The 17,795-nt window shown below is 34.8% G+C and overlaps 1 protein-coding gene across 1 annotated transcript; it reads left to right on the top strand.

Moving 5' to 3' along the window:
- Positions 1-3,125: 3,125 nt before the first annotated feature.
- On the top strand, positions 3,126-5,301 carry LOC147397976 (trans-cinnamate:CoA ligase, peroxisomal-like). Its single transcript, XM_086447069.1, has 2 exons — positions 3,126-3,526; positions 3,648-5,301. The coding sequence occupies exons 1-2, from the start codon at positions 3,329-3,331 to the stop codon at positions 5,205-5,207; spliced, it is 1,758 nt and encodes a 585-aa protein (XP_086303195.1). The 5' UTR covers positions 3,126-3,328; the 3' UTR covers positions 5,208-5,301.
- The last annotated feature ends 12,494 nt before the right edge of the window (positions 5,302-17,795 follow it).

The following is a 17,795-nucleotide window of genomic DNA, read 5'->3' as shown; positions in this document are numbered from 1 at the left end:
CTAACAAATGTGATCGCGGGGATGGGAAGTAATTTTATTCTTTTTACTTCAAATAACATTGATAATAATAAAGATTATATATATAAATGTGAAAGCATTTTGGTCTTCACCTAAAATATCTCCTTTTTAAAATTCCTTTGGGATCAAGGCGTATGTGGCATGTGTTGAGGTGTGAGAGGAGGGTTTCAATCTTAAAACATCTCCTTTTAAAATTCCTTTGGGATCATGGCGGACGTGGCATGTGTTGAGGTGTGGGAGGAGGGTTTCAATCCTCCACCCTTGGTGCATTGCACATGCCAACACCTACCAATCATTATTAAAAGTTGAATAATGCTGAAGTGAATATTAATTTCATATTGTACTTTGCTGACTAGGAGGTGTTTGTGAACTATAAATGCTTTCCATCGAGATATGAGTGAAAAGCATCTATGATTCGTACACACCTCCACGATAGAAAAGTGTGATATGAGGTCAATCTTTTGAAGTCACTCTACCACTACTCTTAAAAGATTAGATTAATTACATGAATAATGCTGAAGTGACTTTAAGCTTGGACCTCGCATCGCACAAGTTGATGTGAAAGGTGTACGGGAACCGTAGATGCTTTTGTTAGAGAAATGAGTTAAACAACATCTATGATTCTTATCCACTTTCACATCAAGACATGCGATATTAGGCTCAATCTTGAGGTCACTCTAGCACGACTCTAATTACGTATATACCATAATTTTAAAACTTGATGAGTCAACTAAAAATTTATCTGAGTCAAACTCAATTCACCTAAACTCAATGGAATCATGAACCATCTTGCCAAGGTAACTGAGCAGATGTTCTATGTAGTATTTTCATAGAGAATAAAAATAAATAAATATTTATTTTTAAATACAATAACTATTTTTATTTAAATTGTGATCCAATAAAAACCGACGAGGATCTGATTTGATGCCTATTGAAGTGGTTCAGGTTCCATAACGATCACAATCCGATCAATTGAGAACACTAAATCAGACGCGTAAACTGGCTTTGAGTAATTCATTATGTCGACTCGAAAACTGCCCCAAGTCATTTAAAATAAAATTATGTGTTACATTTAATAATTTTTTCTTAAAAATAGCAAATAAATATAATTTTAATGTATTTTTATTTACTTAACTGAGTTAACATTTGAGTCATTTAATTTATACGACTCGGTTGGAGTGTGACCGAGTCTGACTCGAGTTTTAGAGCATGAGCTCTCAATTCTTTATGAAAACCATCCATTCAGTATTCAAAGCACCATATATTTCTATCCCTCGGGATACACAATCGATCTGCTATCTACAATTGTGTATCTCGAGCGAAAGAATTTACTGTTTTTTATGCATGACACGTCAGTGAGTTTTGGAGTACGGATGTCGGGTTGAGTTAAAAAATCATTAGTCTATTTTTCATGGTCCATAGTTACATTTGAAAAGTTTTGTACAGAAAAAGTTCTCAGGACTGTCAGTGCAGACTTTAATAGCTGATCTTTTCTGCTAATCTATTGGGAGAATGTGGACCGCTTATCTATTAGATTATAAAGATTTTTATTTACAATTTTCTAAACACAGGACATTGAGGTCCTTCTTATCACATTAAAGATCAAATTTTGAAACGTTCCCTTTGGACATTGAGGGGGAGGTGGTCACGATGGTGTATTCCCTTCAATTTTTGAAATAGTGCTGATATTCTAGTTAGAAAATCTTCTACGGATTAGATTATTTTCTCGAGACACACAAATACGGATATTTTATGAAAATTTGCATTTGTATATTCTGAGAAAACAGATCCATGCTTCCATGGGTGGATTTAGAGTGGAGGGGCAGTTTTCAAATTCTATGAATTAATGTGTTGTTGCGACAAATTTTAATGGCAAGTAAAGAAATTTACTACTATTGCCCCCAAATTTTTTTGTTTTTTGTTTTTTTTTCACTTTTTGTTACCCCCACAAATATTTTTATCTCTCTTAATCGTCCTCACAATTTTTTTTTTCAACTCTTAGTTGCCCTCACATGAGCAAAATCCTAGCTCCGCCCTTACATGGTTCCGTGTCCCTAACATATCAGCGTAACAATCAATCAAGTATTTATTGAGTGAAGACTTTTTAATTAGGAAATCATTATTCTTTTTTAAATCATGTCTTTGTAGGATGCAAAGTTTGTTGAATCACGCCAGTTGCTCAATCGCTTGAAAATCTCATGTTTTGTGTGATTTAGAATTTTTGTTTTTATGATCCGTGTACTCATATATCTACAATGTGTTTTGTCTTATGTTAGTTAAAAGTCTTGGATTGAGTTGATTTTTGATGAGGATGATCTTTATGAGGAGGAGATCGTCCTCACAAAAAAATTAGTTAATTCTAAAATTTCTAACCTTATATTTATGAGTTGAAGAATTGTGGACCGTCAATTTTTTATAAATCACTTTGGATGGATTGATCTAATTTTTCATGAAGATGATCTCTAATTTTTGGTGATGATGATCTCCTCATCATAGAGATCATCCTCACAAAAAATTAGTTTAATCCGAAACATTTAACCCACATAGAATAAAATAAGTTATAGATATATGTATACACGGATCCTAGATCCTGGATCCTAACCCAAGAGAGAGAGAGAGAGACATGGAAAGGACCAAGCCTTGAACAACTTTACGAAGTCTTGTAGAATCGGAGCTGCCCTTGTTCTTGGAAATTACAAAATTAACTTAAAAATTCAAAACCACCACACTTGTGGAAAAATGAATAAAGAAAAAAAAAAAAAGAGTGCGAGAGAGAGAGAGAAAAAGAAATTAAACCCCTCTTTTTTAAGTGGTCTAGCTTGCTTGGTTGAGTTTGTCCATCTTACCTAATTTCAACTAAAACCACTTTAGAGACAAAAGAGACCAAAAGAAGATATGGTGAATCACAAGAACTTGCTGTCTTTATTATCATTATTAATTTTTTTTTTAAACTTAAAAGTAAGTGTTTTGTATTGGTGGGGTATCATTTGAAGTCAAGAAGCAGCCCCACAAACAATGTGAATTGTGATGCCCATGCAATTTACTTACGGTCAACATTCATGTTCAAACCCTGGGCTAATGTAACCTCTTTGCAACTTCTCTATCAACTTCCACACAATTTTCTATTCCCCAATTGCTTAATTAAACTTCTATATTCTTTCCCTCCCAACCTAGACTTTTTCCTCTATTTAAACCCCTCACTCATCTCTCTCACCTACACCATACTAAGTACAAAACCTTCCCTTCTCCTCCTCTTCTTTACTATTCTTCTTCTTTCATCCCCAAAACCAAGAACCCAATTCTCATTTCAATGGATAAGTTACTTAAATGTGGAGCAAATTACAATCCCCTCACACCCATCACCTTCTTACAGAGGGCTGCTGGTGTTTACGCTGCCCGTACCTCTGTGATCTATGGTCAAATCCATTTCACATGGAAACAAACCTACGAACGTTGTTGCCGCCTTGCCTCCTCTCTTCAATCACTTAATATCGTCAAGAATGACGTGGTAATTAAGTGTTAATTCATTTGTTTTTCTATTTAGTATCCTTGAACTTATGTTAGTTATTTGTGTGAGTTTAATTAATTAAGACTAAATTTTTTTGGGCTTGTTAATTTTCTCATGGTAGGTCTCGGTACTTGCACCTAACATCCCAGCACTATATGAGATGCATTTTGCTGTCCCCATGGCTGGAGCTGTGCTCAACACCATAAACTCAAGACTTGATGCTAGCAATGTCGCCACAATTCTGAAACATTCCGAAGCCAAGGTGTTCTTCGTCGACTACCAATACGTACCCTTGGCACGCGAAGCCTTCAGATTGCTCGCAACCCTCGTGCCCGAATCATCAATACCATTGGTGATCGTCATCGACGACTTGAATGCACCAATTGGAATCCGATTGGGCGAGTTGGAGTACGAACAACTAGTCCACAACGGCAATCCCAGGTTCACCCCACTTCCGATTGACGACGAATGGGATGCAATCGCACTAAATTATACGTCGGGGACAACATCTGCACCCAAAGGAGTTGTTTATAGTCACCGAGGCGCGTATCTAAGCACACTTAGTCTAATTCTACAATGGGAAATGGGTAGTGAGCCAGTATACCTATGGTCTCTACCTATGTTCCATTGCAATGGTTGGACTTTCACTTGGGGGATCGCTGCTCGTGGTGGTACTAACGTGTGTATTCGCAATACAACCGCCATCGACATGTACAAAGCCATCTTTGAACACAAGGTCACACATATGTGTTGTGCGCCCATCGTGTTCAACATTCTTCTCGAGGCGAATCCGACTGAGAAAAAACCCATTACATCGCCCGTGCAGATACTTACAGGAGGGGCACCACCTCCCGCACCGTTACTAGAAAAGATCGAACGCCTCGGTTTCCATGTTACACATGCTTATGGCCTCACCGAGGCGACTGGACCCGCATTAGTATGTGAATGGCAATCAAAGTGGAACCAATTGCCTTGTGATGATCAGGCGAAACTGAAGGCACGTCAAGGCATAAGCGTCCTAACACTAGCCGATGTCGATGTTAAGGACTTGAAAACAATGGCTAGTGTACCTTGGGACGGTGAGTCCGTTGGCGAGATTGTTTTACGTGGAAGTAGTATCATGAAAGGGTACTTCAAGGATCATGAGGCAACAAACAAGGCGTTTAAGGATGGATGGTTTCTTACTGGTGACGTTGGTGTGATCCACCCCGATGGGTATCTTGAAATCAAGGATCGATCGAAGGATGTGATCATATCGGGCGGTGAAAACATAAGTAGTGTCGAGGTTGAGACTACGCTGTATAGGCATCCGATGGTATTAGAAGCCGCAGTCGTGGCAATGCCACATCCGTTCTTTGGAGAGACACCATGTGCCTTCATCACATTGAAGAAAGGATCCATGGGAGAGAGGAGGGAGTTGAAAGAAGTGGATATCATCTCATATTGTAGGAAGAATCTTCCTCACTATATGGCCCCTAAAAAAATTGTTTTTATGGAAGAGCTCCCCAAGACTGCAACAGGAAAGATTCAAAAATTCCAATTGAGGGCTTTGGCTAAAACATATCCAACCCCAGACAACTCCTCAAACCAATGTCCTCCTCAAGTCAAGACTCAGCGACCACTCCGCATACATAATCAGCCTCAAGAGCAGGAACAAGTCCTTGCTATGTCTCGTCTTTGAGCTTTTCTTTTTGAAGACTATTACACAACAGCATAAACTATATGTAGATATACATATATATATATATATATATATATATTATATATATATAAATATTGCAAATTATAAAGTTTGCGTGATTTGGTTATCAAATCTTGCATGATAACTGATAAAAAAAATGTTGAATAATATTTTATTTTGTTTGGCTTTACATTAATGAAAAATCCTGTTTAAGTTACTATAATTTATAATAGCTCGTGCTGTCATTATGATAATCAAAACAAATTGAGATGGACTAAATGAATTTTATTTCTCTATTTAACTCTCTCTCTCTCTCTCTCTCTCTCTCTGTATATATAAGTAGGTATGTTAATATCTACTTTAATCCATATTATTTATTTATTATTCTCAATCCTTTAAAGCTTAAAGTTATGTATCTTTTTGAAGATTTTTGTTAGAAGGGAAAGTTTTTAAGAAGAATGCTAACGATTGTTTGGATTGAGAGAAATGGAGAGAAAAGAAGAGAATAGGAAGTACCTTTGTCTCCCCTTGTGATGTAACAACCACCTTTGCTTAGATTGTGAACCGTTAATTTAAAATAAAAGTAATATTAGGTAAAACGGATTTTGATGTCACAGTTTGTCTTATTTAACAATTATTACGAGCAACAACTCCACACGTGTGAGCGTTAGGCTTGCTATGTTCGTTCCCAATCTCAAAAAAAAAAAAAGGCTTATTTGATTGACATGTGTTGAATATAGTGTCAAAGACCCTATGATTTCATATCTCCTCGCAGCCTAGTGGGATGAGCTATTCATGTGGGGGCAAGTGTTACTTTTCTATAAAAAAGGAAAAAAAAATTTCTTAAAAGAATCTTTCTGCACCCACACCCCCATTACATTGTGCTGTTTTTCTTTAGGGGGAAACAAAAAAAATCTCCCCCTCTCCCTCCTCTCCTAACACGACATATGTTTGAACTATAGAATTTTCACAATTACATATTTATAGAGATATTCAATTGTGTATCTTGAGGAAAATGTATGGTTTTATCACATGTCACATCAAGTGAGTATGGGGAGGGGAGGGGAGGGTGAGTCAAAATCACATCTCAAATATATTTACATACAATAATAAAAATGCTTTATCTAATCAAGATAATAAACTTCATAATTTATTAATTAGAGCTAAATCCTTTATGCATGCCATTCGAACAACTTAAATCATGAGGTCTCAATGTTTGATTCCAACTTGTTCAAAAAAAAAAAAAAAAAAAATCCCAACTTATTTGAATTTTTTATATGGGATTAAATTAGTAAATCTTATCATTTTGGATAGAGTCATGATAATCTGACAACCCCAATCGACTACCTAATGTAACAAACTCTGAAACCATTGATCTATACTCTTCGATATACATGTTTTCTCAAGATACATTTTTTATGCGAAAGTACAATTATGCAAATCGAGAAGCACATATCAACGGTTTCTGAGTTTGTCATGTCAGGATAGTCGATTGAGTTTGTCATGTGGGGTAGTCAAATTATCACTATTCTTTTGGGTAAGATAAAATTTGGCATTATTTCTTAAGAAAAATTAAGGAGAAAAGGAAATATCTGACAACATTTTACGACAATTTATGAAGGACAACCAAGCACCTCGAAGATGTCCAACAAGGGCCCATGTGAGTGGGAGGCATAATCAATATTTTGATGATGAAATTAATGGGAGGCAAGATGGGCCAAACAAGGCCAGCTTAAGGCTGTTGGCAGCTGCATATATTCGTTTTCATGATAAAGAAACAACAGTTTCCACCATTTTTTATTATAGTATCACATCAAACTTGTTAATATCTAAGTATCTATTCTTAGGGTATCTTGATGAGGATTATAGTATTCCCTTGGACTATTATTAATTATTAATCCAAAAGTTGTCTTGCATCTCGAGGATTTAAGATTCTAAAGTGTGAACATAGATAACACGACCCTTGTTAATTATGGTCCAAACTCCAAAGTCGAACCCATTTTATATATATATATATATAAACTAATCCCTATATCCACAATCGAGTCAACTAGATTATTTAGAGTTTTGGTTGATCTAATCAGTTTTAAAACATAAATCCAAACCAAGGTAACTCAATTTGTTTCTCTAATCTGGAATTGTGACTCAGTACCCCATGAATTACAATACAATTTGGTTTGAATTCGTGAAAACGATCAAACCAATTAAGTATTAAAAACAAAAAAAAATTGTAAATCTAATTGTTGTAGTCAGCTATTTTATTTTTGATTTTTTTAAAGTAGAATTGAAAAATTCAATATAACGTTGAAAAAAAGAATACATATTCTATTTGTTATTTAAATATGTGATATATTATATGTTTATTCAATAATTATTTACATTTTTAATTTAGATAATTATACATTTTTAAACCCTGTAATTAAATGCTATACACTTGGTCGAAAGTACAATGTTAATTAAATGTTTGTTGAGGTTGGTGAGTCCACGCCGTACAATAATGGTAGTATATGGAAGTGGAGACCACTTGATTAATTTGTGTTCAATAGAATTTCCTCTCTGAGTTCGAGACATAATTAGGTTTCGGTGAGATATTGATGAGAGGTAGATGGATCCTTTATGACCGACCCTTGCCTTTTAGGTTTCATAAATTTTAACAATTTCTTACTTTATTGGTCATATAAGCAGCCCTTATTTTTTATTTCTACTTTTCAATTGAGGCTTCCGGTTAAAACTGACTTACAAAATCTGGAATCAATTTATTGTAAGGCTGCTAATGTAATGATGGGCTTGTATCCAAATATCTATATGTTGTTTGGGTGTTCCTTGAATCATATTGCACTCCTTATGTGAACACTGTTGGATTGATCATTAAATAATTAATGGGTTTACCTGCTACAATTGTGATATATTAATATTTTAATAGAGTTGAATGGTTAATTTTAAGACTAGTTAGAATTCATCAATTTAATGAGGATAAGCATGTATATTTGTACCCAAATATGTTTGATACAATGATGATCTACTCGAAGCTCCTCAATCCGATCATGGTAGTTATAAATACGAGAAACACATAAATCAAGATGAGGATCAGGAACAAGAAGAGGACGACCACCCATCAAATCTCTTAACCAGGATTGGTACCTAATAAAATCGTGAGAAAAAAAGATAGGAATACAGAGAATTTTCACATTTTGTTAAAGCATACAAAGTCGATCTTGTAAATGGGTGCCTGAAAAGTCAAAATCTTCGATCAAGTTACTAAAGTCATCAAGACAATGGATTCCTGAATGTGACCATACTGAAAGAGGACTTGGAACAAGAAATAGTGAGTAGACCCCAATAAATTAATTAAGACTAAGAAACGATAGTTACTAAAAAACAGAAAAGATTGAGTAGAATGTTGGAAAGATTCTACCCATCTAATCATGCTCTCATCAACAGACTGAAGATAAACGTACCAGTTCTCCTTCTCATCCATGAAGAGTGAATACTCTCTTGTCGACATCAAGGAAACTAAATCTACACTATAAGAGATGATGCTCAATCATTTCAACGGATGAGAGATAATCAAAAAGTCAAAGCTGCATCAGAACAAGGAAGTAATCAAATAAAGATGAAAATAAAGTTTAAACCAAAAATCCATAAAATTTCAAAAATTTATAATAAAAAAATATTTTGAAAAAAATAAGTATAAAAAAAATGTGTTTTTATTTTTATCTGCAAGAGGAATGCACATGCCGAGAAAAAACGACGTCTCTTAACAACGCAAGATGTAAAAGCTCAGCTAAAATCATTAAAGCTAGCCAACTACCTTTGCAAACTAAGTGATTATGCTTATCAAGGAGGGATCCACTAGATTATTTTTCCTAGGGAACAAAATTTGATTCACAATCATCAAATATAGGGCATTAAATCGGACATTAGACTTAGTATCCGAAAATGTGTGTTCAAAGATAAAAGGTTTTGACAATCGAATCAAAGTAAAATCCTCATCTAGTTTCTCTAGCTTAGGATGACGAATTCCAAGAAATTGGACTACCTCATTTCAATAGCTAGGATATAAGGGAGGAGAGACTACCTAGCTAGATAAGTACAACCTAAGGATTCTTTCGAATTCCTTGATAGTTGGAGTAAGCTCATACTCTCCGAATAAAAAAAATATTAGAATCCAAGATCTAACACTTGATCATAACTTCAATCAAATCCCACTTCACCCCCATCTCATATAAAGATAAAACAAACCCTAGTTTGTTTTCACTAATCCATCTCGCCCTTTCATCCATAAACATAAATTGAATCAACCGAGTTGTATGGGTCTCCTTGATAGAAAACCGATTCAGGTTGAGAAAAGTAAAACTCGACACATTGGACATTTCCCTAATTTTATTATCACTCGCTCTTGAATAGTCGGTATCCTCCATCTTTGACTTAAGGCAAAAAAGTCGCAAGTTTTTGAGCAAAATGATGAGTTTTATGAACAAATGATAAATTTTTGAGTTTTAAAACCACAAAAGTTCTAGTCCGTACCTTGTTTATGGATTGAGACAAATTTTGTCTGGCCAAGGGTGACCCACTGCCAAGGCAAAATTTACCTATTTTTTATGTAAACCCATGGCCAGAACAAAATTTTGAACTGGCCAAGGTTCGCCTACGACCAGAACAAAATATCATTAAAAAAATTTTGTTGTTTTTTTTTTCGACGAATTTTTGTTATAAAGCCCCCAGGGAGTTCTTTCATTCACATTTCGAACCTAACTTGTCAATTTTGTAGAAAATAGACATTCATTGAAGCATACATCTAAAAGGCAGGACAGGTGAAAACTGACGAATCTAGGTAAAAAAGAACAAAAGTTTTACAAACAACACAAGTTACAAGGTACATAATATTTCTTTTTTATTACGAAATGACTAATATAAAAAAAACACTCATGTCTACCAAAAGAAGCCTTTGCCATGGAACTTCTTAACACAAAATTGTTCTAATCGAGTCATAGTTGGCAGGGGTAGAGTCAGGATTTAACTCATGTGGGGGGCAATGTAAGAGTGGAAGGTTTTTTGTGAGGGCAACGAAGATTGTAATTTTTTATATGGGGGCAACATAACAATGGAAACTATTTTGTGGAGGCAACTAAGAGTGTAAAACAAATTGGGAGTGCAATAGCGGCAAATTTCTTTATTCGCCAATATTATCTATTGCAATAGTTCACTACTCCAATGAAGGTTTGAAAATTATTATGGGGGCAAGTGCCCCCATTGCCCCTACTTTAAATCCACCCCTAATAGTTGGTGCTACCTCAGGCTCTGGTTCTAGCTCTCCCTTGGCCTTTGGACTAGCCTCTAACTTCGACTCGGCTAGATACTTAGACTCACGCTCTTTAGAGATATAGTTGGTTTGGGATTCAAAAGGCCCCGTGAACCAACACTTTGTGAACCCGACATGGCTGGTTCTCGTTGTTTCCCAAGTAGCATTGTTTCTAGCCTGGTAGTACCCTTGAAAATCAAAGTCACTTACCCAATATGGCTCAATGGGTGCCATCAGGTAATAAGACGTCTAGTAAGCATTAGCTAGAGTGTAAGGAGCACTACTCTCAAAAGTTCCCTAATGAGATAAATATATACATTTTAATAAGCATAGTTACTTTGTTTTGTTCGGTTGAATAAATAATTACTAACAAAAATGTGTTTTTCAACTAACCCATAATGACTCAAATGGCCTCCGATAGGAAGAACTAACACCTTCTCATACTTACCAAAAAGTCTACAGAAGATAACAGGAGGATTGATTAAGAGTTTTTGAAATGAGGAAAAGTATTACAAGTGTTTACCAGCTCACATTAGAGTTACTCAATGTAAGAAACCCGTCGAGTCATCTCAAAGTTCCTCATCTCCTCTCCTCTCCTTTCATTCAAGGTATTTAGCCAACCCAGCACTCTGAGTGCAAACATAATAGAAAAATAAGAAGTGAGAAAATAATAATGATAGGTAAAGAGGAAAAAGAGAAAGAGGTTAAGGAAAAATACCTGGGCCTCATGTTGGCGAATATAAACGCCCTCGAATTCTTGAACCCCGACTACCTTAACTAGAGGAAGCAAATACCCAATGAATATTTCTTAGCACCACTCATCATAGTTCTTAGGAAGAATCAATCGCTTCCTAAGAATACTCTCTAAATTAACAAGCATGCCACCCTTGATGGCTTAGAAACTTAGGATAGATAGAAGATTATCAGGAATGTTAGCTTCACCATGGCATTGAAATGAGAGTCGCTCTCTTAGGTAAAACACATAGGAAAGCTCACTAATGTAGGATGGGAAGACCATCCTTTGAAAGTCAAGAACGCGAGCTGCAGTAAAATCTGGATGAGCAGAGACAGAATGTGGCAACTCGAGTACTTGAGGATTGATGATCTAAAAAAAAAGAAATGAGTAGCTAAGGCAAATTAAAAAAAAAATGAATGAAAGTGAAAAAGGACAAGAAAATGGGACAATACTTACATCTCGACGAAAGCATCGATCTAAGTGAGTCTGAGCAGACAAATCCTTACTTTTTTCATCTTTTTGGGTTAGATAACCAAATTTTGACCCATGAGGTAATCAGCTCCTTTGGAGGGCACACATGGAAGATAGAAACGAAAGTAGCGATGCGAGAATAGCTGCAAGAAAAGGAAGGAATGTGATGTACAAAAAAAAAGTAGGAAATTAAAGAAAATCGATAAGTACCTCAATAAAATGCCATAAAAAGTGAAATGATAGCCCATCATTAGTGTAGCCACCCAATTTGCACGAACCCATTAAGAAAATCCAAAATTTCTCGAATTGATTTCAATTAAAAACTTATGTCTCTCAATGGGCCCGCATTCCCACTTGGTATCATTTTCATGCATACATGCATACATGCATCATGTCATATAGCTTGCATGCTCAACCTTGTTCCTAATCCAATCTAATTCCATATTACTTTCATGATCCAATCTGAATCCATATTCATTCTCTATTAACCGATCCATCACCCATACCCTAACCTAAGTCCATAAACAAAGTCCATATTCTAATCAAGTCAAGTCACATAAGAATTAAAGAGAGTGGAAAAGATATATTTAAGAAAGAGATCAATTGTTGATGGCTAAAAAAGAACTTCACCGAATTCCATTTGCACTCCAGCCAAGACTCGATTCCAATGAACTTGAAAGATGAAAGATATTCTTGTTTAGTTTAAAATTTAAATCTTGATAATTGCTTCAATCTAAGGTTGTACAAAACCCTGTTTCTAGTTACTTGCCCAAAACCTAACCTGAAAAAATACCCGTACAAGACCCATATCCATAAAATACCCAAATCGAACCTGACTTGGTTCAATTAAGTAACGATTTCCCTTCCCTAGAACCGGTCCGAACCTGTAATCGACCTGGATATTACCCGTTACCCAAGTATTAATACAAATGCATTTTGAGATTTTTTTAAATATATTGTTAGTTCTTTTTCTAAGATTTTAAAATTTTTTAACTTATAAATATTTTGAAATGTCTTATATAATTTTACATTCTATTTTTGATAAAATTTTCCCATATAAGATTTACAAATGTATAAGTTTAAACTTTTGTTTACAAACTAAACTATTATATAAATTAAATAGTTAAAAGTTATATTAAATTTTAAATTAAATTATTTTAAAATAAAATATATTTAAATATATATCTAAATCCATACCAAAAAAATTGGTTTTGAGTAGGGTACAGGTATTCCCTTTTGATCTTTATCTGTACCTGAAACTTAAGGAGTCGATTCCAATTTGAGCTTATATCTTTTCTCGGAATATTTCACACACACATAGTCTTCTTTGGTCAAAGTCTTTTGAGAGAATTTATTTATTTCGTTAAGTATGAAAATATTGTATGAACAATCAGAATGACGTTAGTGTGAATGCCTCGTATTTATTGTACCCAAATTCAGCCCTAAAGAGGTCAACTACTCTAACTGTTGCATTTTTTTATTTTAATACAAAAACTCCCTTGGAGTTCTCTGAATTTTAAAGGAACTTTACTTTATGAAATTTGTTACCCATCAAACCTTACTTTATTAAATTTATTACCGAACAAACCTGAGAGTGAGATCCATGTCATAAAATTCAAATTTAATCAGTTTATTTGATAATCATACATTTTCAACACTTATTATCAAGTTCAAAATTGTTTTTTATTTAATTTTTTTTTCTTTTAAAATTGAATTTTTCCATGAAATCTACAATTTTACGTGTTGTTGGATTGCTAATTTGACAATCTATGTGGGCCTAACAATTCTTAGTAAGATTTGAAATCTTACTAAGTAAGTGATGATAGTATGATTCATAAGGTAAGGTTTGTCCAAATAAACCAACTTGATAAAATATGGGAGTTTTTTAAAATAAAATTACAACAGCCTACTCTATAAAATATATCTTAAAGAAATAAAAAGCATTTAAAAATATAAGAAAATTATAAGGTTAATTTGGTCGCATCAGATATGCATTTAATAGTGCAAACCTAAGTAGTACTGATTTCTTACCTAACATACTGTAAGGTAAGAAGCAGTGTGAAGGGAAGATAAGGACTAATGTGAACACAGCTAGGACCACTCACACTCGTAATCTCACCAAATAAAAATAATAATATCTAATTTATTATTTTTATATTTACTTACTAAATAAATACAACTAACTAGCAACAATAATAACAAGAATAATACAAGAATAATGATGAATGCACACGTTTTTGTATGAATTTGATTACGCGGCTGAAGTGACAAGGACACAGAACCACACATCTTTTTCTTGAGTATCTCAATAAGAAAAATCTATGATTCTGCATCTTAACAGTGTATTAAAACCGCGTGCATTCATCACGACTCTAATAATAATAAATCTATGAGTCGCGATGACTGCATGTGAAAAATCATACACGGTTGACGTGGTAAGAACACATAACCATAAATCATTTTCTTCGAAATACACAAGGAAAACAATTTTCAATTCTATACTCTTGTCACATCAGCTGCGTGCGGACCACATGATTTACCATTTGCATTCTTTATTAGTCTAAATCAATATAAAACGTATAATTTACGTCAAACCGATTGACTTTTTTAATTATTATTTTGAATCTTGGAAAATGTATATAGAACTGTAACTGTATTCTTGATTCTTGAAACAAACAAACGAGAGATCAGTCTAGGAGAATATTGACTAAAGACTCAAAGTCTTTCATTTTTTTAATAAAATTCCTTGAAATTCGGGTGCAAAAACTAGGAAAGATCCTACTTTGTTTTGTAATATGATGCTGCTTCTGTTTTTTTATTACACACTTGTATATTATTATTATACAAATATGTTTAGAGTATGTTTTCTTCAATTTCTTATATTTAAAATAGATGATTTTTTTTTTTTTAATTTTAAATAAGATTGCATGAAATTCCCATGAAAAAGCCTAGGAAAAAAAACCCATTATTATTATTTTTTTAATGATGTCTCTGAATTAAATTTTCTTCAATTTATCAAATTTTTATTTGTGTCCAATTTTAATCATCAAAACCGTACCGTTGGATGAAGATATTTGAAGGCAACCTCCTTTCAAAATGGTTCGTTTGATTCTAAATATTTTGACCTTTGACCCGTCAAAGTTCAAATGAATGCGAGTCAAAAATTCTCTCGAAATTTTCAAAGGTAAGGGGACAAGTGGAGAAGAATGCGGGATGAATTTCTAGAAGAAAAATAAAGTTGGTGGGTACCAATTTTCTTCCAATTTCAATCTTCTTCCTTTTAATGGTGAATTTCAACACCCGAATTCCCGTTAACTATATGATCATAATCTAACAATCAAGTCAGTAAAACTTTTTACTGAATAATGAAATATATATAAAAAGGAGAAATTATATACATTTTTTTTTTTATGTCGCACTTTTATTTAATTCTTGAAAATCTATGATCACATCATGTTGGGACCAGTAGCCTACTCAGGAGCGGGGCTAGTAAAGAGACATTTTGGACAATTGTACCACTCAACTTTTTTGGACATTTTAGATATCCTTGAATTTATACTTAAATTTGATATACCCTTACATTTTGAATTACTGACATGTCTCGTTTGACCCTGTTGCCCCCACTCCCTCATCTTCCTCCAATTTTTGCCCCCTCCTCCCCCTCTAATTAACTATAAGTTTGCTCCCACTAAAAGAAAATCCTGGTTCTGCCCCTGCGCCTACTTCACTCCATATGAATGATTGCAATTGTCGATGACTCACTTTAATTTGTAGTCGTTTCTAAAGAAAATGTTATCTGATTATATCATCACACACTCATTCCTTGGGGTATACATAACTTCCATTTTTGTCTTCATTTGAGCCCCTAACATTCATCTCTTTGCGACTATCTTGAAGCTTGCATGGAAGAAGATTCAAGAGTTCTCTCTCTAGTTATACACTCGTGTTTGCGACATAGGCTCATGGCCCCGCAGGTTTATCTAAACCGGTCTCACAGATATGTACTTATGGGACCGGACCACCTCTAGCCCAGCTTGATTGCAATTGGATAAACATGTGGACCCTGGTTTATGTTTATGTTGGAATTAAACTCAAGTCTTCATTTATATATGTATATATATACCAATGTGTGGTACAAACTAATGCCATAAATTATTTTGATTTAAGTGAAAAATCTCACTTGATGAATAATAATTAGGTCTCAAATGAATGATCCATCTCAGTGTCTAATTCAAGAACCAATGACTCTGGTGAAGATTTTGAAAAATTGATCGCATCAATCAATTATGATCTTTATCATTTACATAAATTAACTTAATAAGTTATTAAATTCTATATAAAATAATATTGTGACCGAGCATTTATTCATCTATTTGATATAATCCGATAATACAGTTGCTACACCTAGAATGTATGGTTTGTGGGGGTATTGAATGTACCTGGAGAATTTGGATAAGATATGATGCTTTAAGAGGCCAGTTGCCTTGATCGTACCAGTCGGGTCCCGTAATCGTACCGCATTGTGTTCGAATTTACTTTGAAAAGAAAATTATGAGAAACTGATCAATCAATGGCACATGTATTGAGAAAAAAAAAATTAAAAATTAAAAATTAAAAATACCCATTGTGTAACGTAAATATCAGTCCCCTGTAAGAGAAGAAATTGAAATGATGGGTAACAACACTAATGGGGCTTTCTATCTTCTCGTACAGCACTGATGTACATTTCATTTCATTTCATTATTTATAGGCCATCCTCTGATTGAAACACTAATGGGCCCTTCCAACTCAATAATTCAATGCTTTTAGTTGTTCTCCCCCTGGAGGAAAAAGGTCCTTATTCATAGGAGAATAGCCCAACCATAGACTGTCACGCATCCTATCCCTATTAGTGCCTTCACCATTATCCAGGTGGATGCTAACCACCCGGCATCTCTTCATTGGCATGTTGTCTGTATCATTATCCCCTCCGAACGCACTGTACATCAAATCCACTACGAATGAGGCACTGTGTGTGCCTTTCCTTCTAATGTGCTGGAATCCCGAGAGTGCGTGCGATTTTGTTGACGCACTCGAATCCCTGTGGGGACATAGCCTGGGAGTACCACCCGTCACGTAAAAAATGTGAGGAGAGATCTGTCGAAAGATCAATCCAGGTGGGATCAGGGCAATTTGCTGTTAAACCGATAGAAATCAGATTCAATCTGATGGGTCCCGTTCAGCAACAAACATTTTGGTAAAACATTTTTCAAAACATGGGTTAGAGGTTTTGGAATGGGCTGATTTTTGGTGAGGATGATCTCTACACCGATGATCATCGGTGTAGAGATCATCCTCACCAAAAATCAGCCCATTCCAAAACCTCTAACCCCAATTTACAAGTTGAAAAATCATGGACCGTCCATTTCTTGTAAATCATTTTTTATGGGGTTAAAAGTTTTGGAATGGGCTGATTTTTGGTGATGATGATCTCCTCACCGTAGAGATCATCCTCACCAAAAATCAGCCCATTCCAAAACCTCTAACCCATGTTTTGAAAAATGTTTTACCAAAATGTTTGTTGTTGAACATTTCCCCAATCTGATAATTTAATGGAGGGAATCCACATTGGGACACAACATTTAGATCCAAATCCGATTTCTTGACGTACTTAGTGTGCCACATCGCATTTTTGGGGGTGTGTCATGGGGTCATGTCCATAGTTAGCAATTCGATGTACCGCAAAGGATTGTTATGGGTTTAATTCAAATATGATCTGGAATATACATTTAGGAGTTCGTTTAAAATATCAAAGCATGCCAAAAATGCAATATGAGAATGGTTTGCGTATAATTCGACTTCGATAGTCTAATAACACAAACCTGATAGTCTGCAATGTCTAATAACAGACCACACATCATAACCTGGCTATGAATAGCCAAAAAAGTGAGCTTACATGTAGGGGCAGACCCAGACAATCTCGCCAGGTTGGGGTCGGGGTGGGGATGGGGGTGGGGTAGTGGATACCTCACTTTAGGTAGGGCTCTTACTCGTCAGAGGGATCAATTGCTGGTTGTGCTCCAGTAGTTGTTTGTACGGT

Source organism: Akebia trifoliata, chromosome 7 (genome assembly GCF_017979445.1).
Source record: "Akebia trifoliata isolate Shusen 1 chromosome 7, ASM1797944v1, whole genome shotgun sequence".
Lineage (NCBI taxonomy): Eukaryota > Viridiplantae > Streptophyta > Magnoliopsida > Ranunculales > Lardizabalaceae > Akebia > Akebia trifoliata.
Note: the sequence above shows the minus strand (reverse complement) of the source record. Positions and strands in the feature narration are given on the sequence as shown.

Excerpts from the sequence above, each read along its gene's own strand:
- LOC147397976 (XM_086447069.1), top strand. The coding sequence starts at position 3,329 with ATGGATAAGTTACTTAAATGTGGAGCAAATTACAATCCCCTCACACCC. Across the intron at positions 3,527-3,647 it reads ATATCGTCAAGAATGACGTG|GTCTCGGTACTTGCACCTAA; the intron begins GTAATTAAGTGT and ends TTCTCATGGTAG.